We start from the raw sequence: 27,783 nt of genomic DNA, 5'->3' as shown, positions 1-27,783 counted from the left end.
CACTCCTTCCTATTAACCGGACACATCCCTGGGTGCAGAAGAGCCGGTTTCCACCTCGGCGCCGCTGGTCTTCTTGAAGATATAGTCCACGCAATTACACTCATCTTTCAGTAAAGACAGGAGAACATCATCGTCAACCGCGACGGCGAGCTCTTCTTCTTCTTCGACACTGGCAGCATGTACTAGGAGAGATGGATCCAGGTGTGCGTACTGCGCAAGGGATTGGTGCATCTTGTCCTTTTGCTGGTCGCTCTTTTTACGTTTGCCTTCTCGGCCTGATCTCTGGGCGCGGCTGTGAGATCCGTCGCGGATGGAGCGTTCTTGTTTTTCCATGTCGACTTGGGAGGCTTTGATGAGGGCTGAAAAGCCTGGGAGATCAAGGTTGTCTTCGTCGTCGTCGTCGTCGGAGAGGTCACTCAATTCACTCATACCGGAATTGGTGTTGATGGGAGTCTCCGCACCAGAAGAAGGGGCAGACACGCCTTTGCCGCCGCAGTCGCACCCCAAGAGATCGTGCGTCTGGCATTCGCTCTCCTGGTCTAGCCGAAAGAGATCGCGCAGCTCGGCGGTTGAGAACTGAGCCACGCTATTCTTATGCTCCATGACGCTGTCCGCGAGTCCGAGCTTGGTCACTTGCCGTTGCCAGATCTTCTCTTCCAGACTGCCCTTGAGGAGCACGCGGTAAATTCGACAGGGACGTTTCTGGCCGTCACGGTGGATGCGCGCCATAGCTTGGATGTCTGTTGCCGGGTTCCAGTCCACATCGAAGAGAATGAGACGGCTCGCGCCGATGAGATTGAGGCCAGTGCCGCCTGCTTTGGCTGACAGCAGGAATGCGAAGCAGGTGCTAGCTGGTTGATGGTTGAAATCGTCGACCAAGCCCTGACGTTTCTGTGCCGGGGTACTTCCATCTAGACGTAGAAAGGGCAGACCAAGGGATGTCAGAAGCGTGGCGAGGAGGTTCAACGTTGAGGTATAGTTGGAGACTAGAACAATCTTTTCGGATGTGGTGTTCCGTAGTGTGTCGAGTAGCTGGTCCAACACTCGAAGTTTGGCGCTTGCGGAAGGGGAGAAGTGGCGGAGCATGCCCTGGGGAAGCGATGAAATAAGAGAGGCGATGGTTTCGCTGGGTGTGCCGTTGTTGTTCTTTGCAGTCAGCAAGGACGGACTATTGCAGAGCTTCTTCAAAATTGTGATGAGCTGGAGGGCGCTCTCTGCATTGCCGATGGCAGACTGAAAGATAGGCGAGGAAAGCACAGCCTGGTAGATATTCGCTTGAGTGCGGGTTGGCTTGCAGAAGAGCACGTATTCCGACTTGGGTGGCAGATACTTGGATAGCACGTCGGCTGTCCTGCGTAGTATGAACTTGGACGTGAGCTCTCTCAGCTCCTCATTGCGCGCCTCGCCTTTTTCTATGTCTTTTTCAGTGGCTTCTGGTTGTCTGCTACGCACAATTGGCGTCTCAAACTCGCGGATAAAAGCCTTGAATGTGCCCAGTATCCCCGGGTTGACGAGCTCCACAGCTGCGAAGAATTCTCTCAGATCATTTTGGATGGGCGTGCCAGAGAGGATGACTCTCTTTGCAGCATTCAGTGACTGGATAGCCTGACCACTCTTGTTTTGCAGTGTCTTTAGTCTGTGCCCTTCATCTGCGATGATTATGTCGACACCAGAGCCTTTGGCGAGGATCTCGTACACACTTCTCAGTTTCTCGTACCCAACGATCATAATGTTATAAGCTCGACCTTTCGTAAAGTCGGTGAGACGCTTCCTATTGTCATCAAAGACAAAGACGCCAATGCGCTCATTCCCGAGCCACTTGCGGAATTCCTTTCGCCAGTTGTTGATGAGGGTGACCGGACAGACGATCAGAGCTTTCTTGATGACAGGAGGATCCTCGTAGACCGGATTCTGCTTTAGCAGAGTCCACAACAATGCTATCGTTTGCAGTGTTTTGCCCATTCCCATGTCATCTGCTAGAATGGCGCCTTCGCCGTTGAACGACCGCATCCCCATGACGCACTCGTAAAGGAACCGGACCCCTTCGCGCTGGTGTTCTCGTAGATTTTTCGACAGTAGAGGATCAACAACCACATCGACCACTTGCTTTCCCTTGGGGGCTGATTGAAGTCTTGGCATAACCAAGGCACCGGGCGCCGTGGGGTCATGACGAGGAACCGCTTTGGCGGTGGATTGCGGAATGACTGTATCATTGAGCAGGGGTTTCTTGTAAGCCGCGAAAGATGGGGCTCCGTTTGCTGCTGCGCTGCTGGTTCCTGATGTTGATCCATTCCGTTTGAGAGGCTGGGATGATTTTAATGAAGCGAGTATGGGAGAATAGTTGCGGCTCTCGGTCTTCTTCACAAGAGACTGCTTCTTTGGTGGAGTTGGCGCCGGTGTGCTTTTGGCGCCATCCAAGAACAGTCTCCCGGACAGGTACTCCGCGCGGGGGATTTCAGAATCGATCTCTACCTCTTTCCCTCCGATGTACATCATGGTCCCCGGTTCAAGACGCGAGTCATACATGGCGCGTCCCATATCTTTCCCCCCTATGTCACGCAATGAGACATATCCCGCCCGCGCAGAGAGGATCCCATCTCCGTCCCATGTCTTGTTCTTTTTCACACTCGGTTTACGCCTAATAGAGCCACGGTCAGATTTTGGTCCATTGAGAGTGTCAAATAGTATGGACATACCACAAGGCATTAAAGTATCTCTCGCCAGGCGCACCATGCCTCGATGCGAGATCCGTGGAATCAGTTCCGTCTTTCCCAATGTTCTTCACTTGCAGTAGCGGTTTTCGTGGGCCCGACGCGGGCTTTGCACGCTGGCTGGCTGCCTCGGCGGCATCCTCCTTGTGCAGGCGTGGTTTTTTAGCGAGAGGCTCGTGATCGCTGGCCTCAGTTGCAGTCCTGATCAAAGGAGGCTTAAAGGGCTTGAAGACCATGGCGATGTGAGGGTCTTGCAGGTCAGACCAGGCGGCGTGTGTTCCGCCGGGAAGGCGCGACGCGTGATCACGTGACACATAGACAAAGATTAAAGAACATCGGTAGGAGAGCTGTAGGACGTGATTTTGGAACAGCATTTTCCGTTCTGATAGTATCCGACTTTACAACTAATTCTGCTACCTCTGGGGTTAGATTCAGTTCATGCCGACTACATTGGGGAGGCATTTTATAATGAAAAGAGTAAAGGAATGATGATTATGTTTCTTCCACAGGCAGTTATGTACAAAATCCAAACTACCATAAGATTGAGGGGTATATCAAGGGATAAGTATGACATAAATATTCCTTTCGAAGGAAATGCATCCGAGAGGTCGTGCGTTGATCATGAGCAAAAGGAAAACAAAATATATGAAACAATGGTACATGCAAAATCGAATCACTCAGCAGCGCCACACCTTCACTGGGCATCCTCCATCAAGGCCTTGTCGGTCAGAGGAATGTTCTTTGGGCCCTCATAGCTGCCCTGGCGGACGAACCACCAGGCAGCAACAAAGATGGACAGACCGCCAGTCATCAAACTGGCATAGTTCATAGAGCCAGCCTCCGCAGGCAGGGCATATGGGAAGCAGAAAATGACGACAAATGCGAGGATGTAGACACATGCCAGGGCATTGATCACATAGCCGATCGCATTATTCATAAAGAAGAAACCGGGCACAAATGACGAGCGCCGGGTGAGCATGTGCGGGAAGATGGCCATGAAGTAGGATAGACTGGACAGTTGGACGAAGCACCCGACAAAGGCGCTGAAGGCGGTGGTGGAGCCGAGGTAGATGCAGGCCAGGACGGTTACCAGACAGCCACAGACGAGGGTGGCGTTGAAGGGGTTCTGCATTCGGGGGTTGATCTGGCTGAGCCAGTTGGGGAAAGGGGTGGCACGATCACGGGAAATTGTCCACAGGGTCCGGCCGGCGGTGATGTAGCAGCCCGTGCAGGTGATGAGAGTGGGCAAGAAAGCGACGATCAGCAGACCCAGAGCGCCGCCGCGGGACCCAGTGGCCTGGCGATAGATCTCAGCGAGAGGGAAGTTCAGCGGGCTGTTGCGAACTTTGGGGAGGTTCTGGATGGAATAGAAGATGGCAATCATGTAGCAGATACCCGTGACGAACCCAACACCCATCTGAGCCAGGACGGCTTTGGGAATGTTCCGACTTGGCTTGGGGATCTCTTCCGCAAGGTGGGAGGAGCAGTCAGGGGTCCCAACACTGTAGGCACCGTTCAGCATACCGAGGACAAAGACGAAGCCTGGCTGCGAGTAGCCGGTTTTATTGGTCCACTTTTGCCAAATCTCGTAGTCAGAGGCATAGCCCACATTATTGACATATGGCATGACAACGCAGACGATGATGGTGATGAAGACACCGGCGAGAATGAAGAACATGCCAAGGTTGCCAATGTAGGGCAGGAAGCGGTTCATGAACAGGACAATGCAGCAACACACCCAGGTACAGATAATGAAGCTGACGAAAACATTCCAGGTCTGGGGAACGAAACCGGGATGCATCAGCGCGTACATGGACACCGTCTGCTGTGCCATGATCAAGGACATAGAGGCGGCACCCAACACCCAGGCGAGGAAGTTCCACCAGCCGGCGAAGAAGCCACACACGCGGCCATATTTACCAGCTGTGATACTGGCCCAGTGATAGACACCACTGGCCGAGGGCATTCCTGAAGCTAGCTCCGCGATGGATGCTGCCACTAACCAGTAGCAGACCGAGACTGCAATACTGTGGTTTGGTGTAACGTTAGAATTAGGTCGAGAGGGTCGAGGGTAGGGATATACGCACAATTCATAGATACAACCCGCCAAGCCACCGTTGCTCAGCGCCGTAACGACACTTCCACCTTGAGCAATCCAGGTGTTTCCAGTGGTGACGGCGACGGCACAAATACTGAGCAGACTGAAGTTGCGCTCGAGCTCCTGGCGATGGCCTGAGGCGTTGATCAACTCCCCCTGCTGGGACTGCTGATCCTCGGCATTGGCCTCGGCGACTGTGGCCTTTTCGGAAATATTCTCGACAGAGGCCATGATGATTGAAATCTCTCACGACTCCCGTCTGTCCGTATAAGGGGAAACAAGGTATTCGGCGACGGTCTCTGTCCCAAGCGCGTGGAAAAAACAAAAGAATGGAATGGGAAAAGAGAAGGGACTGGTTACGACGTGGGAGAGAATCTAATCAGTCTGAACAGGAGGGAGGTGGATTATTATTATTGTTGTCTCCCCTTCATTCACCAACAGGCTGATTCTCCACACCTCAACCTTTAAATCGGCTTCTCCTTATCTCCCTACCAATGACCGGCCCGGCCGAACAGTTCTGGGTGGCAAGTGGGGCCCCCGGTGCAACCATTATTGGATGTGCTGGGAGGCGACTAAGCCAGGATAACCTTCACGCTTAACCTAGAGAGGGAGCTTCAGCAGACAGAATTTTCCAAGGCTAATCTTGATTGGCTCTGATCGTCCCGCGCGAGTATCTCCGACTTTCACTAAATATGGGGGAGGTTCATGAGGCAACTACTATGCCAACCACGAGATTTGCCAAACCAGAGGCAAGACATGCAGGTCATACGGTCGACAACATGTCGTCGTTCCTGGAATGGGAAAATCATGCCATACACGTGCCATACTCAATTCTGTCCTTTACTTTTCATGACAGTAGCAGATCATAGAACCGAGGCGACGCCAAGAAAGAGCCTCCGATTCCGATTTCTGGTCCCGAGACATTGGTTGGAACATAGCCCGGAGACAAGTAATCAGCAGGAAACAATAGTGGAAGATCAGGCCCACGGATCTACCGTCGGGGAGAAGCTGAGCCTTGCGCAGTGGGTATGTATGCTCGGAGAACATCCATCAGAGAGCCAACTTAACCGCTGGAGTCTGACCTGGTAGATTGGAGTGGCGATATCACAAAGATTCAGAGCGAACGGCTAAAGTCTGAAGAAATTCCAATTCCTTGCCTTTTCCGGGGATTGGAACAGGGACAGACTACGTGCACGGATCGTGGTCGGCACCAGTGACTTTTGTTCTCTGGAAGAACAGTGAAGAAGGGACCCACATTCAATTCCCTCACTACTTATGTCCATGATCACGTCAGCCTGCAAAACATCTCCGATTTTATTGCTCCTGCGACCCACGGATGGCCCACCACGATCTATACCCCATGGAGGAGGTTGATGCCTTATATCGCAGGCCAGCGCGCCGGATGGAGTGGCGAGGACGAGAGGGTAAAACTCGGTTGCTTCTGCCGTCTTTGCCAAATAGTAATTGCCCAGGGTAGATCGTCATGCCAAGCACCTGGGTTTTCTGGTTCTTCAGGAATACAACATCACCCCATCTTCAGGGATTGCCCCACGGTACAGCACTTTCTCTTGGGAGGGCCCTCTTTCAGCCGCAATTGAGATTCCAGCTCGAACTGCAGAGAATACTGTATGCTACTACACTTTCCTGACGCCGGAAATATCCGGATTACCCTCCTAGAGAAAGTCTAGAAGCCACTAAACCTCCACCCTAGGGGTATCCATCTTGATCAGTGGAGTAGAGAGATGGGTCTCCGTCGATCAAGTAACGCTGGCTAGAGCTGAATAATAGATCGGCAGTACTTACTAGGTACAAACGCGAGTCTACTGGAACGGATGATGTCCGATCGGTTTCCGAAGGAAACCTTAAATCCAACTTCGCACAAACCTTCGACCCAAGGTTCGAACAGTCTCCATCTCGCCTCTATGGGACAATCCTTGATTGGAGACCCTGATCAGGAGACCGAGCCGCTCACCTATGAAAAAAGCCGACGTACTCCGGCATCCCAAGAACTCAAATTTACTTATCAAACCCCTGTCGGCTACAGACTTGGTCCCAGTTCCAACTACGTCGGTTAGAAGTGATCGTCGTCGGCAGATGTATGGCTATCGGACGATCGGAAGGCCTATGCATACTTTCATTTAAATCCCCGCTGGTCTTATAAAGATGTGGGTATTGCCTCGCTCTCTGAACGATCACCCTGTTAATCGATTTACCGCAGGTTGTTAAGTCGTGACAGTATGTCGGGCCTGGGAGGTGACTTTGGTCGCCGCTTTGCCCGTGAGACATGGTCTCTTTATGCAGTTGGCGTCTTGGGTGTTGTCCTGCGATTGTGAGTGTCTTCGTCCGACTGCCACCGCGAAAAAGACTGAATTCTAACCTGAACATCAGTACTGCCCGTATTCGCCGGTTGGGAGTTCGGAACCTCCAAGCCGATGACTTCTTGATGGTTAACGCCGTCGTCTGGTACACGATCTTATGTGTTGCACTCAACCAAGTCGCCTCCGGAGGGGGTTCGAACCTGATGACGGAAGAAGAAAAGAAAACGATGACCCCTAGTATCCACGCTGAGCGTGAGCGTGGGAGCAAATGGGTTTTTGTATCGGAGCATGCCTTTATCCTCACCGTCTGGAGCCTGAAGTCTTGTATGCTGGTGATCTACGCTCGTATCACGTACGCAAACTCCCTCCTGGTCTTTTCGGAACCTCGTTGCTAACTATTCAACAGAGAGGGGCTCAAGCAAAGAAGATGGATTAATTATCTTGCTGTCTACGTCGCCATTGGATTTGTCGGAACTGAACTGTCATTATTCCTCATCTGCCGCCCGCTCTCGAACTACTGGGCCGTTCCAACACCAAATTGTGAGTGGAGAAAATAACAACGTACTCAAGTGCCATTGCTGACTGGTATATTCAGACCAATGCTCGTCCTACCAGTACTACGAAATCATCCAGGCCTGCTTCTCCATCTCATCCGACATCTTCATGCTCTTGATCGGCATTCCAATGCTAGTCCAAGTCCGCGTGCCATTGAAGCAGAAGATGATTCTTCTCGTCCTCTTCGGTATGGGTATCTTCGTCATTGTCGCCGCCATTCTGAACAAGGTGTACTGCCTGGTCCCTTACCTGATCTCTTACGTCTACATGAACTGGTACTTCCGGGAAGCCACCGTAGCGATCCTGGTGACCAACCTCCCGCTGATCTGGTCGCTTATGCGCGACGTGTTCCCGGCCCTCAAGAGCTGGACCGGTGGCTCGAAGCGTGGCACTGATCGGTATAAGTCGGGTCCATGGACTAGCAACAAGGGATCCGGTCTGCCTTCATACGGAGTGAGCACTCAACTTCGGTCTGGAGACTACGGAATGAAGGACTTCCACGGTGCCTCTATGTCGCCGCACTCGCCGCAGAAGGGAGCTGTGTCCGATATCAGTCTTGCGCCCAGCGAGGAGCACTCTATCAGCGACGATGGATCGTCGCGCGCTCTGCGCATCCAACGGGACATTACGGTTACTGTCCAACACGACACAAGGCCGGAAAACTTCGAGCCCAGTACTGCGCAATTTACCCGCGGAGGTGAGGCTGTGTAGCCTTGTCACAAAGAAACGCCATTGCTTGTCATGAATAGATGGAATGCATGTAACCTGATACCCTTTTTGGCCTTTTCTCCTGTACATACTTGCACCTTGAGATATCTCATTACGTTTAGAGGGATAGAGGAGTTACATCGATTACAGCATTTTCCATGTCAGGAAATTTCTCCGAGTCTATCCGTACACTTTTGTAGGCTACCTGACCATTCAGGGCGATCTCCCGCCTCGTCTAGAACCTCTGTGGATACACCTTCCCGCCGATCTATTCCTACCGAACAGACACCGAATACGGTTTCAACTTGAGTGGAGAATCATTACGGAATTCTCTTCTAGGAGGCTAGAAAACAAAATCTCGATTAGGGATCATTCCCGATCGACCATCTGCACGATCGAATAATAATGTACTGTTACTCTAAATGATCCTGTGGAACGAAGATCAGTCTCCACTGGTACTTGACTCCCCTCCCGTCTGGCAGCTGCCGTGCTGGCTAGTGAAATTAATCGCGAAGTCAATCAGCATCGATCGATCCACGGTTCATACAAACTTTCTTTCTCCGCAACGAAGTGCTGGGACGTTAAGGGTTGAACACCGGAGTCTGGAGGCGGCTGTTATCAATTCTCGCTGTCAAGGCTTTTGATTTCCTATCTTCTTCCCCCACTAGACGATTTTGGTTTTTTTTTTTTGTGTTTTTCATCGTGCAGAGCCAAGAAGGCCAGTTTTAACTTTCGTACTATTTTTTCGATCTAGAGCCACTCCGCTCTCAGGCTCTCAGCTGAGTTTGGGTGACCCACAGCTGTTTCAGAGCGGTCCGCTTACTCTTCTTGGCCATGATTCCCCGAAATCTCCAAAATCTCCAAATCGACTCCGCATGAGAGAGATGGTGGTTGGCCCAGGAGAGCTGATGATCGACTGTCTGATTTTGCAATTGCGCTGAATCCGGTTTCTTGTACGGAGTGTACTTGCCCCAATATAAACACCGATTCGGGGAACACTCCAGTGGATTACTGAGCGGGTCCACTCTTGAACAGGCCTCGCGAGATAGCTTGTGAAATGCCCTCTACCGTAAGTCCGAGCTAGCATAGTCAGAACCTTATACGGGCAACATGGATCTTGAAAGATCTCGGATCTCAGGTACTGAGAAAGGCCCACATGTGGTCAAGTTAGTAACCACCTTGCCTTGCCTTGCCATTGTTCAACTGCACTATTAATATTCGACGCCGGCAACTTGTAGTAAATATCCACATCTGTTAATGAACAAGAAGCAAAATTCATACCACAAGCACGTGATGGACTTTCTCAACAACACCTTGTATACTAGCTTTCACACTCGGATGAAGGCGAGACACGTGATTGATTGTGATCTAGGACTGAAAGAACTCCAAATGGTCATATTGGAAGCTGCCGATACCATTGAAAGTCAGACACTTCAGAAGTTTCTAGGGAGGTTTGTTTGTCCGGTCGTTCAGTGCGCAGTTGCCATATTCGATACACTCCATCATTGCATTATGATAGGCAAATCGCTGTTCCAACGACAACCCAGAGAGCTGAAAGCTGTAGCATGAGGGAGCGAGAAAATCATGAGAAAGCACTAGACAATCTAAGTGCTGAGCTGGGATCTGAAGTGAAAAGCGCGTTGGGAACTAAACCAGCCTTGAAGCTTGGCGTAATAGTTAACTTAAAGCCTTGTGTATGGCTGAGTCAGCCCCCACCACCGAAGAACGCGGAATGTTCGATGGGAGATTTTTTTTTTTGCCCGATAAGAGTTTATACGCCTGTTGCTTGACACTCCTTTACACAGCCTCACGAGCCCTCTCATGATGTCCGCTGACGCCACCGACACCAATGCGCCCCAGTCGCAGTTCCAAAAGATCGGCGATCTAGTCGAGCAAGATGAAGACACCGGGCTTATGAGCGTGGAGAGTCTCTGCATGAACTGCCACGAAAGCGGAACGACTCGTCTGCTGCTTTTGAAAGTCCCCTTCTTCCGCGATGTCATCCTTGAGTCCTTCGAGTGCCCACACTGCTATTTCAAAGACAACTCCGTCAAATCGGCCGGCCAGATCCAGGAGAAGGGAAGCAAATACACGTTGGTCGTGGAGAACGAGGACGATCTGCAGCGCCAGGTGATTCGCAGTGATGTGTCGATTTTCAAGGTGGAAACGCTGGGTATTGAGATGCCCAAGGGCGAGAGCCAGCTCACTAACATCGAGGGCGTTATAACGCGCATCCACGACTCGCTGGCAAACGAGCAACCCCTCCGCAAAGCGCAGGCCCCCGAACTCCACGACGCTCTCGAGCCGCTCATCCAGAAACTGAAGGAGATGTCGGAGGGCAACCGTTTCCCATTCACGGTCTCCGTAGACGACCCGACGGGCAACTCTTGGATCGCGCCCAATACAACCGACCGTGGCAGCAAGTACCGCCGTGTCGAATACCCTCGCACCGCCGAGCAGAACGAAGAGCTAGGTCTCGCTTCCGACCCCGAAACCGGCGAACACAAAGGAGTCCCGATGGGCGAGACCGAGCTTGATGAGTCCGAAATCGTTGATGGACAAGTCTACACCCTCCCCGCGCAATGTCCAGCCTGCACCAAGCCCTGTGTGGTCAACATGAAAAAGGTATGCCCTTGAGTCTCCCAAGCTAATCGAACGGTTATTAAGTGATGATCCCAGGTCCACATTCCGCATTTCAAAGAAGTTTTCATCTGGTCAACCGTATGCGACGGAACCGTTGTCGACGGCCAGACGGGCCAGGGCGAAGGCGAAGGCTGCGGGTACAAGAGCAACGAAGTCAAGACCGGCGGCGAAATCCCAGAGAAGGGCAAGCGGATTACTCTCAAGGTGGAGAACATCGTCGATCTGTCTCGAGACATCCTCAAGTCCGACACCTGCGCGCTGTCCAGCCAGGAACTCGAGCTCGAAGTGCAGTATGTACTCCATTGATTTATTTGAGAAAACTGAAGCTAACAGCAAAACCAAAGACCAGGAACCCTCGGCGGCCGGTTTACTACAATAGAGGGTCTTCTGACGGAGATCAAGGAGCAATTGTCCTCGAATCTCTATGACATCGAAGACGTGAACCATTCCGGCGGTGACAGCATGGTCAGTTCCGACAAGCAGAAGTGGGACCGCTTCTTCGCCAACCTGGACTCCGCTATCTCGGGCGAGCTGAAATTCACCATTACCCTCGAAGATCCTTTGGCGAACAGCTACGTCCAGGATCTATGTTCGCCTGCGGCGGATCCACAGATCACGATCGAGGACTACACACGTACCGACGAGGAGGAGGATGATCTTGGCTTGAAGGATATGAAGACCGAGGGGTACGAGGAGGAGGAGCAGAAATCATGATTTGCAGATGCCATTGGTCACGATACATACCTTTTCTTCTGTCTTGGGTCACGATCTACAAGCTATGTCTATTTCATGATGCATGAGATGCTTTTCCTTGCTTCTCGTCTGGTTCTTGCATGGTGGCGTCTTCTCAATACTTACATTTTTCATTTGTTACATAGATATCCGGCTGTTGTTGGTGGGAAATGAGTTATAAAAAGTTACAGTGTTGCTTCACATTGATTGATTCTATTTGATGTAATAGTAACTACTAAGATAGAGATGGATATGTGTAATAGACAAACTTATCGTCACTGTTCAATATGAAGTACGGTCTTTGTATTAACAAGAGTAAGCGAGCAACTGACCCTGCCATCTGGGACTTATAAGTCCAGGGCGGGACCGTATGATATAAACAAAAGAATCAAGAAATATGCAGGATCCACAGCACCATGCCAAATCTCAAAAAAAAAAAAGAAAATCAAAAGCAAACACCAAAAGTCCGTAATCGAAAAGTCCAAAATGCTTTCTTTGTGCGCTTTTATGCAAGTGACCATAGACGAGGAGCGGCTTACTCTTCGTAGAGATCCATGTCTCCAGTATTATCCTCCATCTCAGCAAGAGCATCCTCCTCATCAATCATATCCTCGTCATAATCATCATCATCACTCGAATCCAGCTCGTGATTAGGCAAGACATCGATATGGCCGTCGCGCATGACTACGCGAGCCTCTTCGCCATCCTTGACGCTGCCGCGCAGGATCAGCACCGCGAGACGATTGAGGACCTCGCGCTCAATGATGCGGCCCAGAGGACGCGCACCGTAGGCCGGAGAGTATCCTGCGGCGCCAAGGTAGTTCTTGACTTCTTCGGAGCAGGAGATGAGCACATTGCGGCCGTTATGCTCGAGACGTTTCTGCACTTCTGACAGGCGGAGGTCGACGATCTTTCGGATTTCCTTCTTGGTGAGCCGGTTAAAGATCACCGTGCTGGAGATCCGGTTCAGGAATTCGGGCAGGAAGTAGTCGCGCAGGGCGCCCATGACCAGTTCGCGGGTTTGCGAGTCGATGCGGCCGTCCTTGGTGGTGGGCCGGGCGAGGTACCCGGCGCCCAAGTTGGAGGTCATGACGACGATGCAGTTCTTGGCGTCGACGATGCGGCCTTGGCCATCGGTGATGCGTCCGTCGTCCATGAGTTGCAGCAGGACAGTAAGGACCTCCTTGGCAGCCTTCTCGACTTCGTCGAATAACAGGATTGAGAAGGGGCGGCGGCGCAGATTCTCCGTCAGCTGGCCACCGGCATCGTGGCCGACATAGCCGGGCGGTGCACCGATCATTCGGCTGAGCGAGTGTCGCTCTTGGTATTCGGACATGTCGAACCGGATCATCGCCTTCGGGTCGTCGAAGAGGAACTCAGCCAGCGCCTTGGTGAGCAGCGTCTTACCCGTACCAGAAGGACCGCAGAACAAAAAGCTCGGGGGCGAGTTGGGATTGCTGAGTCCCGAGCGCTGCAGACGAATTGCATTCGAGACCGAAACCACGGCCTCCTTTTGGCCAATGACGACTTTGCCCAGGTGTTTCTCCATGTTGAGAAGCTTATCCTTCTCGGTGGTCTTCAGGCGTGTGACGGGGATACCAGTCCACCGGGCGACGATCTCATTGATCTGGTCGGGGCCAACTGCATCAGCCAGAAGAGCCTCACCGGCCTCACCCTGCTGTGCGCGACGCTCCGCATCGGCCCGGGCGCGGTCAGCCTCCAGTCGTTCGATGAGTTGCTTTGTTTCGGGAATGGCGTAGTACTCGAGATCAGCAGCCGTCTGAGTGTCGCCCATGCGCTCGGCCTCGTCCCGCTTGACCTTGAGCGAATCGAGCTTGATCTTGGCATCCTGGACCTCTCTGCTGCGCTGCTTCTCGCTTTCATACTTCTCGCGCATCGGGCGCAGCTCCTCGCCGACGTTGGCGGCTTCCTGCTTGGCAGCCTCCAGCCGAGTCTTGGACGCTTCATCCTGCTCACGTTCCAGAGCGTGGATTTCAATCTGGAGTTGTCGTGATTTCCGTTCCAAGGTATCAAGCGCTTCGGGCTCAGATTCGCGCGTCACACGGACCGCAGCGGCGGCCTCATCGACCAGGTCAACGGCGGAATCAGGCAGTCGACGGGCTGTGAGGTAGCGCGCAGCCAGGGTGGCCGCAGCGACGATGGCACCGTCGAGAATGTTGACACCGTGGTGGACTTCGTACTTCTCCTTCAGACCACGGAGGATCGAGATGGTTTCCGACACGGTGGGCTCCTTGACCAGGACCTGCTGGAATCGTCGCTCGAAAGCCTGGTCCTTCTCAATATACTTGCGGTATTCACCGAGAGTGGTTGCGCCGATGCAGTGCAGCTGGCCGCGGGCGAGCATGGGCTTGAGCAGGTTTGCAGCATCCATGCCGCCATCGCCGCTCGACCCGGCGCCCATCAGCAGGTGGATCTCGTCGACGAACAAGACGATCGTGTCTTTCGAGTCTTCGATCTCCTTGAGGACGCCCTTCATCCGTTCTTCAAACTCGCCACGGTACTTGCTTCCAGCAACCAAGGATCCCACATCGAGGGAAAGCAGCCGGCATTGGGCCAGATTGGCGGGGATATCGGCATTGACGATCCGGCGGGCCAGACCCTCGACGATGGTGGTCTTACCCACACCGGGTTCACCGATGAGGACGGGGTTGTTCTTCGTGCGCCGACTGAGGATGCGAATCACGCGACGGATTTCCTCTTCTCGTCCGATGACGGGGTCGATCTTGCCCTCGCGAGCGAGAGAGGTCATATCGATGGTGAACTTCTTGAGGTTTTCATTTTCGGTTTCCGAGTCGGCCGTCTTGGAGTCGACGCGGCGCGTGCCCCGGATCTGCTGCACGGCCGTGTCGATCAATTTGAGGTTGGGGATGCTGGCATCGGCCAGTCCGCGCTGGACCTGGGAGTCCTGGCACACGGCTTGGATCAGGTGGTCAATGGCCACGAAGCTGTCCTTTTGGGTTTTGGAGAGGTCTGTAGCCGATCGGATCACTTTCGCCAGGGCGGGAGAGACGGCGACGGTCTCTGGTGGGGGGTCTTGGCTTGGCAGCCGCACCAACATCTTCATCAAAGAGCGATCGAGGGTTTGCGGATCGCCGTGGGCCCGTTCGATGACCTGCCGGAAAAGAGGTGAAGAGGACGCATCGTGTGAGGCGTGGCCCGCGGGCTGTTGTTGGTCCTGGTCTTCCTCCGGGGAGGGGTTGAGCAGGGACACCGCCAGGTGCATGGGGAGGATTTGGGAGTGGGCATATTGTTCGGCCAGAGCGCTGGAATCCAGCAGGGCCTTGTTGGCGCGATCAGTGAATTGAGCACCGTTCATAGTGGACGATGGGAGAAAAGAAGGTGAGAGAGAGAGAAGAGAACGAAGGCGACGATGGTGTATATACTTGGGCACTATATATGAAACTTGTCGCCGCCCGAAGCTGCTGTCAGGCTCATGACGCAACGAGTCCGTTCCACCGCCTTCCAGAAGCTGCCCGAAATCACCTGATACTTCGGATCATATGATGATCACGTGCACCGTGGGATCACTGCAGAGATCTCCCCGCCTTGGGTTTGCCTTGTTTTGGCAGAATTCCACTCTGTTCCGCCCGCCTTGGGAGGATGATGATGATGGGCGTCGCACATGGCTCCACTCCCGAAGCTGGTTCGGGCTTGCCTCTGGTGGAGCGGGAGGAGACCTTGCTCAGCACGGGTGAGCGTCCGGCGCGCGGGTGGTTCCATCTCAACTAACAGTGCCGTCGGCGACTGCTAGATGGAGAGCTCCTGCACGTAGCACTACACCACCCACTCCTCCTGCCAGGCTCCTCCAGACGTCCCTTTAAATTGTAGCATGGCCATGCAATTCCTCTTCCGAGATTTCCCTTGCTAGCCGCCGGAAAATTCCCCCCTGGCAGTGCATGACGTCAAGCGCGCCCCGGTCCCAAGAAGACGAGACAATGAAATGATGGGATTTATCCGGGATCAGACCTAGACCTCGGCCGATATACATGGGTGCCTCGTACCTATTCGTGCCCTGTTTCTGGAAGAATAATCGCGCATTCTCACCCGAGCTACGGCACCCGAGACTTTCGCGGCGGAGAACGATCAGACCGTGGATACGCTCACGCCGTCGGGCTGGAACCTGCTGTCCACTCAGCTGCCCACTCACAGGGCTCCCATTGGCCATGACAGGCTTCCTGGGGGAAAAAATAGAAGCGGCAGGGAGGGGCATGGGGCTCCATGATTTGCCTATTAACGGAGTCGAGACGATGCTATCGCAGCAGAGATGTAACCAGCCCACTTAGGTAGTTTTCGATGGAAACCATCACTGGTGAGAAATATGGGTCGTGGATACGCCCAAGACTGGTAGCTTTGGCAGCCACCCGGTTTCCTGTGCCTCAAACTCCGTACTTTCCAGACTGTTCGTAGGGACGCGAGTATAAGAAACCCCGGTACCTGCCCGTGCGTCCCCGTTCTCACGCCATCCTGTCGACGGCTGAAGTCATCGCGCAACCCTCACATTTGCTGAGGCTTGCCCTTTTTTGACTTTCTATTGGAGTATTCCTCCTCCGTCCTTGATTCTGCCCGGTCACCAATCCATCTATCCAGCCAGCCATCTAGCTCGGATCCACGCAGGAACCAATTCTTTATTCTATTATTATCAACCGATATACGGTTGCTACGTGCACGGTCTCACCATGTCGATGAAGCCGATCTTTGTGGCGACGCATCCGCGCGCCTGCTCGACAGCCTTTGAGCGGGTACGGACCTCTCCTCCTGGCTGTAGATTCTGAATTAGTCGTGGCTGACTGGGTGACACAGGTCTTCATGACCCAACGGGACTCGATCCAATGTGTCCACGAGCCGTTCGGTGATGCCTTCTACTACGGCCCCGAGCGTCTCTCCGACCGGTTTGCCGAGGACGAACAGGCCCGGCTTGACAGCGGGTTCAGCCAGTCGACCTACGCTACCGTGATGGAGAGGATTGATCGAGAATCTTCTGAGGTCCGACCCTTCTCCAACCTCTCCTTGCGTTCTGTTTTTGCTTTGTCGTAATCACCCCCGCGTGTTCTGCACTACGGGGCGTGTGTATGCCCTGCTGTTCTACATCCCCCCTCGCCTTGCTTTTTGTCATACGTATAAAACCACGAAACCGAGCCACCGGAATCAGACGTGTTCGGAGGACCGTCGTTCCGTCCGGCTTGCCTAACTCACATGTTCTTTTGCTTTATGAGGGGATACTTACCGTGCAAGCAGGGAAAGAGAGTCTTCATCAAGGACATCGATCATTACCTGCTGCCGCCGGCTGGCAAAGCCGCCACCCCGGCGCTCTCACTGAAGCGCGTCAAGCGCGGCGTGGGCACTGCCAACGGCATCAACGGCCACCATCCGGCCAATGGCGTGAACGGTGCCGTTAACGGCTCCGGTCATGCCAACGGCCACGCCACCGCGCCGACCAACGGCACGGTGGTCAACGGTAGTGCCAACGGCACTACCACCAATGGCATCGCCAACGGTGTCAATGGGCACGCCCATACCAACGGGACGACCAGCAATGGAACTGCCAACGGCGTCACCAACGGAGCTGCCAATGGAGCTGCCAAGCACGCCAACAAGGAACCAGGCCCGTACGACACGCTTCCCGAGCCAGAAAACCCGACCGTGATGCCGCGGCGGCTCCAAGAGCAATTCCACTTCGCGTTCCTGATCCGCGACCCGCACTACAGCGTGCCGTCGTACTACCGGTGCACGATCCCCCCGCTGGACAAGGACACAGGCTTCTATAGCTATGACCCCCTGGAAGCCGGGTACGACGAGCTGCGCCGGCACTTCAACTACCTGCGGGACGAGGGACTGGTCGGACCACGGGTGGCGACGCGGCCGGACTTGAGCCCGGAGGAGAAGGATGACAACACTGTCCATGAGATCTGTGTCATCGACGCGGATGATATGCTCGATGCGCCGGCGAAGACCATCGAGGCGTTCTGCCGTAGTGTGGATATGCCGTATACGGAGGCGATGCTGTCGTGGGACACGGAGGAGGATCATGCGTTTGCATGCTGGGCGTTTGAGAAGTGGCGTGGGTTCCACAATGATGCGATCGAGTCCAAGGGCCTGGAGGCGAGACAGCATGTAAGTCTTGCCTGGTCTTGTCAACGGGGTATAGATGGGATGCTAACACTCTCCAGCCGCATGCCCTCAAGTCCGAGGAACAGTTCGATGCCGAGTGGCGCGAGAGGTACGGCGAGAAGGCTGCCCGGCTCATTCGCAAGACGGTCGACGACAACATGGCCGACTATCTGTACTTGAAGCAGTTTGCGGTGAAGGTGTAGGCAGCACTGCATGCCCCTGTATGTTTATTCCTTCTTGAACAAGGACATTGAGACAGATGTATTGTCATACATGTCCGAATGGGAAGGATAATGTACCCCGAGGGAGTGGATGCAGAAGCGGAAGAGGAAGAAGAAGAAGAAGGATCAGGGGCAGGGGGCCCAGCAAGCTTTTCTATTATTCCCAGCACTCGAAATTGCCCCGGAATCTCACGCCTTTCGACCTCTGACCGCCGTTTTCACTTCTTCACCCCTGGCGTGACGACGCCGGTTCTCATTTTAGTCTGGATGACGCCATCTCGGCAGCTCTGTGCCCTGTCGTTTCGCGGGGATATTGAGAGGTTTCGGGGGGGTGTTGCTTCAGACAGAGTGTGCATTGGCTTGTCTTGTATGTGCTTTGACGTCGGTGGATAATGATTCTTGCGTTTGCGTGGTTTTGTTGTGTTGTATAGCTCGAGGGAGGGTGGTGATCGGCTTTCGATCTGAACCGATCGGATCCACCCAGCCCCGACTCGAGTTACCATTATCATTATGCCTTGCGTGTCATGACTGCGTTTGCGCGTCTTGAGTTATTATTTGCGTGTGGGGAGACGATGGGGTGTGATTATGATCAGTGACGCATTGAACCCCAGCCATGTTACTTGTTGAATTCTTCCGCGGGTGTAGTGGTGCGGTGCAGCACAGGCGGAGTATAAGTCCGGATCTGGGGTCAGTCCGTAACCAACCGACTTCGGTGTCCAGCTCCGTTGTCCTCGTATTTCCGTGCACCTGAAGTATTTTAGTATGGTCTACTCTTGCAGGGTTCAGTACAGTACTGGGCGAGTGCGAGCATTGGCTATGATTATCGAAATGGAATCAATCATAGATTCTCAAATCACTGGTGCTCGAGATATCTACCAGCAAAGAGGTAGCTATGGTTGCTACAGGGGGAAATACCAATCTCCCACAGATGTCTGGCCCGTGGACTTTCCATAATTGACGTTGATCTCTCAGCCCTTTACTCACTAGTTACTCCAATATGACACATGTCCGTCCCTAGCAGTGCTACGGGGATTCATAATGTGATATTCGGAGGACAACAATATGGATCCAATACAGCCTGGCACTGGAACGGGTACATTTCTCACAATCAAGAAGCAGAAGCATCCCGCTGTGTTCCGGTAAATGGTAGTACATACAGAGAGCTCGCTGTATCTTCCTCCTCCACCCAAACCCCCCGCTCAGCATCGGCGCCATAGAATACTATACCTAATTTGCTCACAGCACAAATGAACCATGCACCGATCTCCATGTATAAGTAGGTAGCCTATATAGATGGCCAAGCTAAAACACAAGAGAAGTCCGGCCGGTCGAAGCAAACCACCCTCTTTCCTGGACAAAAAGGTTTATATATCGCGATAGAAGAGATACACACATACACACAGACCAAACAGATAAACACCAGAATCCGCATACTGAACTCAGACAGCACTATAGCCGCCCCGCGACCCCGTTCCCTGGAGGGTATTGACCACGCGGCGCAGCCAGTCTTGGAAGATGTATGGGATGTCGCGGATGGTGTCGCCGTGCGGGAGCAGATCCCAGCCGCGGGCGCCGTAGCGGCTGTAGTTTAGCCAGGAGCCGAAGACGAGGTAGGTGGCCGTGCCGAGGAAGAGACTGTGATGGAAAACACAATTAGAAAGTGAACAGAGAAGAGGTGCGAAGTCAGTCACTCACATGATAATCATCCATGTAAAGAACCCCCAATGACTCCCCGACGCATCCTTTCTATCATCGTCATCATCATCATCGCCACCATCATCCCCCTTGCCATCGCCTCCCTTGTACTCATCACAAGCATACCTCGTGCGCCAGTCCAGCTTCAGCACGTAGGAATCATCATCAGCCTTGCCAAAGCTCTTAAACGACAAGCTCTGGTCCCGGGAGCTGTCGTCCTCGTCGTCGGCGATGACGACAGCAGCAGCTCTCCGCTTCTTCTTGTCATCCTCATCGACCAAGCCCTCGAGCCCAGAACGGTCCGGATCACACAGGAACTCAATCACAGCGCCGGCATTCTTCTTCTTGCCCTTGTTGTCATCCCCGCGATATTCACCACCAGTCAGCTTGACGAGCAGCCCCTCGCGGTCGGGATCGATCTTCTTCAGGCGCGTGATCTCCGGGTCCTTGGAGCCGTGGCCGAGGGGATCGAGGCCGACGATGGGGAAAGTGTATGGGTTGAAGCTTTGGTCGGCTTCGGAGTATTGCTCGACGAATCCGCAGACTGGAGAGGAGGGAACGGGAGAAGCGGTTAGCATGTGTCTTTTTTCATTTTTTTTTTCCTTCTTCCCCCAGGGCCTAGGCCTAAGGGGAAGAACGATGGGAGGTGGTCGCACTATTCTTAGAAGTTCCGCACTTCAGCTTCCCGCGAGTAGCGGCTCCTTTCAGGATATTGCAGATATTGAGCACGTAGGTGGTGTTGGTGACAGTGTCAGCGGTCCTGTCGACATGGTACAGCTCGTGCACGCCGCCCAGGGCGCTGAGGTCGTACTTGTAGCCATCGGCTTTGATGTGCTCGCAGTCGAAGCCGGATGCTGCTGCTAGTGGTAGCAGCAGTGATAGCGCTAGCGAGGCGGTGGATTGTATTCGCATCGTGGTGATGGTGGTGGTGGTGAGGGAGAGGACAGGAGGATCGACGGAGCCGGAACTGCAGCGCCGACCGGGGTGCGAGGGTGGAGGGCGAGCACGTGCTCGGATACCTGTCGTGGATGAACGAAACTGGAGGGTGGAGGGGAGGTAGTGTTGGATATGTAGACGGTGGATGGGGTGTAGTGTCGAGAGCAATGGATGTTGTTGAGTCGTAGTAGTGTCTGCCTTACTGTCAATTGTCACAGGAGACACTCAGCTGATATGATGTCACTTGATCTAGACAACTAGGCACCGAAAACATACGCCTGGAAAGAGCACAGCGAGAATACCCTATCCCGATCTCTATCCCTATTTCATTCAGTCGATTTCTCCAACTCTTACTATGGACTCCCTTCTCAATCCTGATCGCGCATGATTCTCTTGTTCACACACACCCACCGCGCACGGACCACCGCAACATCTGCCACTTCCACATTGAACGATTGATCGCAGCGACAACACTTACTCCCAACAGCCACGATGGTCCAGCCACGCATGGTAAGTTCCACCCAATTCCACGTAGCCTAGCGAATTGACCACATCCATTAACACTCCACTAGCTCTCAAAAGACGAAGAAGGCGCGGGCGGGTCAGAGGACAACGAGGTGCGCCGCGAGGATCAGGAGAAGATCAACCGGTTCAGCCGCCTGCACCAACGGGAGACAGTGCTGGAAGACCAACTGAAGGGGAAACAAGTATGCCATGCCCCTCGTTCTTTAGTATTGAATGGCACTAACAAGATCCGTGCAGAAAGACAAAGAAGACCTCGAAGAAGTCTCCATGGAACTCGAACTAGCCGATGAGGATGACCTCGTCCCGTAAGTATTTCTTCTAATATTCCCTTCGTTCCGTTCCAGTCAGGAAAAACGCCTGACTGGGTGGTATAATGCATACACCTGATACTCATTCAATCGCTAGCTACAAAATCGGCGACTCTTTCTTCCAACTGCCCCTCCCGGACGCGCAGGCAATGCTCGCCTCCTCCTCGGAGCTCATTGATGGTGACGTGTCGAAGCTGGAGGATTCGCTGGGCGAGTTGCGCGAGGAGTTGCAGTCGCTCAAGGTGGCGCTGTATGCGCGCTTTGGGAGGAGTATTAATCTGGAGACTTGATCTTCCTTCTCTTCCTCTCTTTCTTTCTTTTCTGTTTAAGAAACACAAGGTAGTCCATGAATTATCTCTCAATTGAATCATGACTTCATATCAAACAATCAGGGTTTGGGAGATGTAGATCTACGGGAACATGCATCTACGTCAACTACAATGCAACAAGTTGGCTCATCGGTATCATTGAAAGTAAAGAAGGATCAGAGGTATCTAAGAGAAGTAGAAGAAAGAGAAGATCACGAAAAACTATCCACCACAAGAAGATAGAGAAAAAAAAGACGAGCATGTATTTCAGAGGAAAAGTGCGGGCGCAAAGTGCAAAGGGTAAAGTGCAAGGGGTAAAGGGCATCCAAAGGACTCGATAGCAATCATCAATCAAACAACGCCCATTCTCCAGTGCAGTGCTGTTCAGGTAAGCAGAGATCCCCATGGGTCCGCCGTGTATCACATACATCCTTCCATCCATCCAACTATCCAACTATCCTCCTCTTCCATCCAAGCCAAGCCAAGCCAACCAAGTATGTACGTACATCTCAAAATTTTTCTTTTTCTCTCTGTCCGTCTCCAATTTTGTATGTAGGGGTCGGTAGTAGATTACCTGAACTTGGCCCGGCAGCGGCCCATGATTTCGTTCTGGCACACCAGCTCGGCACTGAATTCACTTCCATCCAGAGTAAGGTAGATGTCGAAGTAGACGCGGTAGAAGATACCCTGCGGGGTGTCCATGCGCTCGAAGTCCGTTTCGAGGTTCTTGCGCGAGAGGTCCGACGTGAGCGTGACGACTTCCTTGATGCCTGGAAGGAGTGAGTAAAGATACATAATAATCAACGGTAGGACAATGACTTACGGGGATCCTTGGTATATTCGGGACACACATCCTCGTCGCACGCGTACAGGACATCCTCGTACATGAGGGTAGCGCCGGGGGCGACCTGGCGGAAGAAGCTGACCTTGACGGGCTCGCCGATCTTGACACGCTCGCCCTTCTGCACGAAGATCTGCCGCGTGTACTTGCACCGGTCGCGGCCATCCAGACTGGGTACCCGGTACTGCTCCGGGTGGTATCCCTCCTTGAAGGGCTGCAGCGTGGCCATCAGGTAGTGCCGACGCGCCACACGGTGGGTGATGACTCGCTCGGTGATACCGGCCGTTACGGCGCCCTTGACAATAGCTGCCACCGAGTCCATGGGGCGCACCACCTTGGTCTGGTACTGCGGAGGAACGTGGAGTCGAATCTGCTGGAAGAGGTATTCGGACGCACCGAAACCACCCACAACCAAGACATTCTGCGAATACAGTCAGCTCGGAACAACCAAACAATTGTTAAAAAGTATCTTACCTGAAGCGAACGGTTCTGCGCTTGAATGGCGATGATCTGATTGCGCACCAACTCCAGAATCCGGTTGACGACCGGCTCGAAGCACTGAAGAATCTCCTCATTGGTGAAGGTCATGTAGCCCTCCTCGATGCCCGCTTCCGGGAAATCAGCCTCGATACCCACATCCACCGCCCATTTCTGTCCGTTGTTGCGGAAGTCGGCCTTGATGCGGTTCTCAAAGTCCATGATACACTTGGCGTAGACCTTACCCGCCGTCCTCGAGCCGTCCGGAAGCTTCATCTTGCGGATCTTAGCACGCAGGATGTTGCTGAAATTCCGGTTCAGCGCGGTCGAACCGCACGAATCACCAGATCCGGCTGTGCACTCCATGACGCTGAACGGCTGCTCTTCCTCGACCTCGTACGCGATCAGATCCACCGTACCACCACCGCAGTCGACAATCAGGATGGCATCGCCGATCTTCAGGTTCAGCAGTCCGGTCTTGGCACAGAAGAGCGCCGCGGCCTCGGGTTCCGACACGAGCGTCAGTCGGTTGTCGTTTTCGTCACGCAAGAAACCGGCCTGGATGGCGGCGGCGCGCGTGGCAGCCTTGCCGGCATCGTTCCAGATCGCAGGCACGGTCAGATAGTAGCGGATGTTGCGCTCCTCACGGGTGAACACCTCGCCCAGCGTCTTCTGCAGCTGAGCGCGCATGGCCTGGCGCAGCTTGAAGAGGTAGTCGGCCGCCACGTCGATCTCGGATTTTCCTGGCGGCAACGGGGGCAAGTTGATGGGGTCGATATAGGTATTCCCAGACAGCATGAGCTGGAGCTTGAACCACTCGACCTTTTGCACGCCGGGTTTGGGGTATCCGGTGGGAGCGAGGGCATCGGCGATATCCGGACCCCAACCGACAACTTTTTGGTACTGGTCATAGTAGAGGACTGTTGGGATCTGGCAAGGGAGTCAGTTTTGGATGATAAGATAATCAATTGGCGGGGGAGTTATCGGGATACTTTTTGTTTGGTGTGTGTTCCAGCGCCCGGCCACTCGGTAATGATATCTTCCCTGGCCTCATTGTTGGTCGCAAAGGCGAACGCGACACCGGAGAACGTGGTGCCAAAGTCAATTCCCACAATCAACTGAGACTTACCGCGACCGCCATCGGGGTCAGTGTTGGTGCGCCCAGCATACCCCGACTGAGACATGTTCTGCGGGATGCCGTGGGGTGCGTGTTGCATCCCGTAGGCGGGCGGGGGATTCATTTGTTGTTGCACCGGCGGTTGGCCGTATTGAAGATTGGTGTTGATTGGGGGCGGATGGTGGCCGAGCTGCTGCTGACCGGGCACCATAGGAGATGTAGGACGGCCGACGGGATAACTGGGTGGGCGGCCCAACTGGCTATTGTTCATGGGCAGGCTATGGGTTGAGGAGGCGTTGTCGCCCGAAGGGGGAGGAGAAGCGGTCCCGTTGGAGGTGGAGTTGACCAGGAGGTTGGCTGGCGGAGGGGTGGGAGAGGACGAGGTAGGGATGCTATTATTCTTTTTGTCGCGACGGAAACCGAAGGCTTTGAGTCGACTCATGGAGTCCATAGGTGGCAAGAAGAAGGAAAGAGAGAGAAGGAGAGGGGGGGGGGGAGGGAAATGAGAAATGACGGGAGGAAAGGATGGGAAAAGAGAACCAGGAGGGGGCCAAGAGGCTGATGGAAAGCGAGCGAGAGGCTGAGATACGAGGCTCAGTCGGATTCGGATCAGGGGAACGTAGGGATCAACTCTGGCTCCGTTGGGCGAGAGTCCACTTGCAAGCTATACTTGGATCATGGATGGTTTGTTCATAGTAGTTTCGAGTTCTCACCGTCTCTCGCGGGGTTGGAATTCCTTCTCCCTCGGCCCCTAGTAGTTCCTATTCGCCCGCATCTACCCCGGCTACCTCCAGACAGCGGCAGAGTCTATCCCTCCATCCATTCATTCATTCTTCCTTCCCTCCCTTCTTGCTTTTCTTTGTTTGGGGACGTCGATCTCTGGTCCGGTAGGCGACCCACGGTACGCCCTGTTTCTTTTTGTGGCCACTTTTCGGCCCCAAAGCCAGGAACCCACGCGGTTGGAGCAACTACCGATTTCCAACCAACCCATGTCGCTATGAGGAAGTAATGTAATAATAGATACACGCTACTCCAATTTTCGCGCCACCCAATGCTCTGGCCGATATAGATTCTGGAGCATGCTCTCCCGGTCCTGGATGTAGCCGCACAGCGGCCGCTCCATCACCGCCCGCTGCTCAACCCGGAAGCCCATCCGCTCGACAAGGCTCAGCACTTCCTCCCCGGTCAACTCCACTGTGCCAGGCTCGCCGATGCCCGGGCCATCCTCGGCCACCTGTGCGTCGGCTTTGCGGGGGTGTTGCTCCTGCCCATCCTCGAAATGCCACAGTAACGGGCCGACATTGATCCAAAGCCCGCCCGGCCGTAAACAATGCCGGATCGCTTCGACGTAGCGGATTAAATTGGGCGCCGTGTCGATGAAAAACACGGTCGCGACCGCGTGGAATGCCGCCTGGTTCGTGGGCTGGGTGTACAGCACGACGAAATCGGCTGCCGACATGCTCATCGCCCCCGGTGGCTGGAAGGCTGTGGCACTAGCCGCTGTGGCTTGGGCCATGGCGGTGCCCGGGTGGATGTCCGGGATGGCGATGCACCGTAACTGTTGCGCGCGAGATTGGAGATTCGAAAATTGTAGTGCAAAGGGGAACAGAGGGTGTTTTTGCGGTCCCTCCGTATGATTCAAGACCCAGCTGCTGGCCAGCAGCTGGTGGTAGGAGATCTCATTGCCTTCGGCGGCGTACCCTGCCATACAGATATCAAAAACAAGGCGTCCCAGGCCAGCTCCCGGTACCAGCACGCGGATCTGCTCGTCAGTGTTACGTTGTGTCTCAAACTCGGTGCGTAGATCGTCCAAGACGGGGCCATAGCAGACGTCCCGCTCAGGCTGGCCCTCGGCGCTCCAGTCCCGATAGAACTGGCGGATGGTCGAGTGCGCCTTGTTCACGTCCGTTGCTGTGGCGGTGCCGTGCCAGTTGCGGGATGGGTCGTTGGGATCCGGGTCGGCGTCGAGCCCAAAGGATTCAAGGCCGACGGCGAGAATGGCTTCGGCGATCTCCGCGTTCGTGTCGATGGCATCGTCGACTTGGTTGAAGCTGTCTAGCACGGAGAATGGTGGCTCCGCCAGCATCTGCCAGTGGGCGGAGGGCAGAGCATAGAATGCCTTGCGGCGGCGATGGGTGGTGTTGAAGTGGGCGGTCCTTCGATATTGTCTGCACGGTGTTAGTGCGGTCCACGAAAGCTATATCCAACACCCATCAAGAGAGAACATATATCTCTCCCGATGTGGGCATTATTCAGTTCCACCCACCTGAACGAGTCGAATGCAGCAAACAAGACCCTCCGTTCTTCCGGATCCGAGAAAGGATCGAAATCGCCTGCCCAGCTGCGTTCTTCGTCCGCCGCCTGGGGATGAGCCGAGTGGGATGCCATTATTTCCCCCCCAAATCCTCCCGCCGACCGCTGAGTGTAGTACACACCGTTCTATAGATAGGACTAATGATGTTGTGGTGTGGTAGTCATCAAGAGTGGGCGAATTGAAGAAGTGAACGAATTGAGTTGTGGATCCGCGTGTTTGCTGTGGCGGGGCCCATCGTCCATCTTCTTGTTCTTCTTCACACCACCGCGACTATCACCAATCATTATCTAGTCAATCCCGGATTGGTATCCAACGTGTGTCTACCCACTCCTCTACCACCATGACAGCCGAAGTCTCCTCTCTTCCCCAGACGGAGCTGGTCACGCCCCACGTCATCCCGCTAGAGACCTCGTTTGCTCTGCCCAGATCACTGCATACCACTGCGCATCTGCACTTGACCTTCCTGGAGACGTGCTCGATGGTCTTTGTGACCACGACGACGCCGGGCGATTCGACGGCCTCTGCCAAGCCGATGGGCAGCTTTGTCTATGCCATGCCAGATGTAGGTTCTTGTTCGATCGGGTTTGCATTGTCGGCCGCATTGCTAACCCCATGCAGCGAACCTCCCCGACATCAACAATATCAACCACCATTTACACCTCTCCATCCAGCATTGAATACACGGCCCGCATTGCCAAGATTGTTGCACGACGGATGAATCGTCCCGTGTATGTGGGCTGTAGTATCGATGCTAACGGGCTGGGATTGACGATCGACGAGGAGATGGCGGGGCTGAAAAAGATTATCGACTCGATCATGGAGCGGTGGGAGAAGAGGATGCAACCTAATTAATCATTGCGCCGCAGCAAGTCAAAATACCTAATCGATACCAGAGAGAACAATTCATCATCCCTGTCTTCGCGTAAACAATTCCGTCCGCCACACGACTAATCTATAAGGTCTTCCCTCCTGACTTCATCGACACCTCAGAGTTTGGTGTCATCCGTGGCCTCAATAGCGGCCCCCGGTCCATTATCCAAGACGATGGTGATAGAACGTGTCGTCTCCTGCTTCTTCACTCCGATCCAGACGAGGATTCGCGGGATTCTGGACAAACAGGACATTAACGCTGTGATAATACGCCTGG

General features: G+C 53.9%; 11 protein-coding genes across 11 annotated transcripts; 5 read left to right on the top strand and 6 right to left on the bottom strand.

Annotated features, from left to right (window-relative positions):
• Window positions 1-12: 12 nt before the first annotated feature.
• PFLUO_LOCUS1172 (helicase) lies at window positions 13-2,947 on the bottom strand (the record flags this gene model as incomplete). Its single annotated transcript, XM_073778185.1, has 2 exons — window positions 13-2,638; window positions 2,697-2,947. The coding sequence occupies 2 exons, from the start codon at window positions 2,945-2,947 to the stop codon at window positions 13-15; spliced, it is 2,877 nt and encodes a 958-aa protein (XP_073635265.1).
• Window positions 2,948-3,405: 458 nt separating this feature from the next.
• PFLUO_LOCUS1171 (uncharacterized protein) lies at window positions 3,406-5,040 on the bottom strand (the record flags this gene model as incomplete). The annotated part of the gene is made up of 2 exons (XM_073778184.1): window positions 3,406-4,738; window positions 4,799-5,040. The coding sequence occupies 2 exons, from the start codon at window positions 5,038-5,040 to the stop codon at window positions 3,406-3,408; spliced, it is 1,575 nt and encodes a 524-aa protein (XP_073635264.1).
• A 2,006-nt stretch (window positions 5,041-7,046) lies between these two features.
• PFLUO_LOCUS1170 (uncharacterized protein) lies at window positions 7,047-8,393 on the top strand (the record flags this gene model as incomplete). The annotated part of the gene is made up of 4 exons (XM_073778183.1): window positions 7,047-7,138; window positions 7,198-7,479; window positions 7,534-7,667; window positions 7,723-8,393. 4 exons carry the CDS (start codon window positions 7,047-7,049, stop codon window positions 8,391-8,393), a joined length of 1,179 nt encoding a protein of 392 aa, XP_073635263.1.
• A 1,821-nt stretch (window positions 8,394-10,214) lies between these two features.
• PFLUO_LOCUS1169 (nucleolar zinc-finger protein) lies at window positions 10,215-11,747 on the top strand (the record flags this gene model as incomplete). The annotated part of the gene is made up of 3 exons (XM_073778182.1): window positions 10,215-11,015; window positions 11,070-11,323; window positions 11,378-11,747. The coding sequence occupies 3 exons, from the start codon at window positions 10,215-10,217 to the stop codon at window positions 11,745-11,747; spliced, it is 1,425 nt and encodes a 474-aa protein (XP_073635262.1).
• Window positions 11,748-12,300: 553 nt separating this feature from the next.
• Window positions 12,301-15,102, bottom strand: PFLUO_LOCUS1168 (Heat shock protein hsp98; the record flags this gene model as incomplete). Its single annotated transcript, XM_073778181.1, has 1 exon — window positions 12,301-15,102. One exon carries the CDS (start codon window positions 15,100-15,102, stop codon window positions 12,301-12,303), a length of 2,802 nt encoding a protein of 933 aa, XP_073635261.1.
• A 1,360-nt stretch (window positions 15,103-16,462) lies between these two features.
• Window positions 16,463-18,097, top strand: PFLUO_LOCUS1167 (uncharacterized protein; the record flags this gene model as incomplete). Its single annotated transcript, XM_073778180.1, has 4 exons — window positions 16,463-16,525; window positions 16,587-16,769; window positions 17,022-17,897; window positions 17,954-18,097. The coding sequence occupies 4 exons, from the start codon at window positions 16,463-16,465 to the stop codon at window positions 18,095-18,097; spliced, it is 1,266 nt and encodes a 421-aa protein (XP_073635260.1).
• Window positions 18,098-19,554: 1,457 nt separating this feature from the next.
• Window positions 19,555-20,722, bottom strand: PFLUO_LOCUS1166 (type II membrane protein; the record flags this gene model as incomplete). The annotated part of the gene is made up of 3 exons (XM_073778179.1): window positions 19,555-19,750; window positions 19,811-20,354; window positions 20,467-20,722. The coding sequence occupies 3 exons, from the start codon at window positions 20,720-20,722 to the stop codon at window positions 19,555-19,557; spliced, it is 996 nt and encodes a 331-aa protein (XP_073635259.1).
• A 516-nt stretch (window positions 20,723-21,238) lies between these two features.
• Window positions 21,239-21,869, top strand: PFLUO_LOCUS1165 (uncharacterized protein; the record flags this gene model as incomplete). Its single annotated transcript, XM_073778177.1, has 4 exons — window positions 21,239-21,256; window positions 21,319-21,453; window positions 21,509-21,576; window positions 21,677-21,869. 4 exons carry the CDS (start codon window positions 21,239-21,241, stop codon window positions 21,867-21,869), a joined length of 414 nt encoding a protein of 137 aa, XP_073635258.1.
• A 588-nt stretch (window positions 21,870-22,457) lies between these two features.
• PFLUO_LOCUS1164 (uncharacterized protein) lies at window positions 22,458-24,764 on the bottom strand (the record flags this gene model as incomplete). Its single annotated transcript, XM_073778176.1, has 4 exons — window positions 22,458-22,657; window positions 22,711-23,149; window positions 23,203-24,135; window positions 24,198-24,764. 4 exons carry the CDS (start codon window positions 24,762-24,764, stop codon window positions 22,458-22,460), a joined length of 2,139 nt encoding a protein of 712 aa, XP_073635257.1.
• Window positions 24,765-25,349: 585 nt separating this feature from the next.
• On the bottom strand, window positions 25,350-26,408 carry PFLUO_LOCUS1163 (uncharacterized protein; the record flags this gene model as incomplete). The annotated part of the gene is made up of 1 exon (XM_073778175.1): window positions 25,350-26,408. The coding sequence occupies one exon, from the start codon at window positions 26,406-26,408 to the stop codon at window positions 25,350-25,352; it is 1,059 nt and encodes a 352-aa protein (XP_073635256.1).
• A 568-nt stretch (window positions 26,409-26,976) lies between these two features.
• On the top strand, window positions 26,977-27,488 carry PFLUO_LOCUS1162 (uncharacterized protein; the record flags this gene model as incomplete). The annotated part of the gene is made up of 2 exons (XM_073778174.1): window positions 26,977-27,198; window positions 27,255-27,488. 2 exons carry the CDS (start codon window positions 26,977-26,979, stop codon window positions 27,486-27,488), a joined length of 456 nt encoding a protein of 151 aa, XP_073635255.1.
• Between the last annotated feature and the right edge of the window lie 295 nt (window positions 27,489-27,783).

The sequence above is a fragment of the Penicillium psychrofluorescens genome, assembly GCF_964197705.1.
Source record: "Penicillium psychrofluorescens genome assembly, chromosome: 1".
Lineage (NCBI taxonomy): Eukaryota > Fungi > Ascomycota > Eurotiomycetes > Eurotiales > Aspergillaceae > Penicillium > Penicillium psychrofluorescens.
The sequence above is the reverse complement of the archived record's forward strand: the minus strand, read 5'-3'. Positions and strand labels throughout refer to the sequence as shown.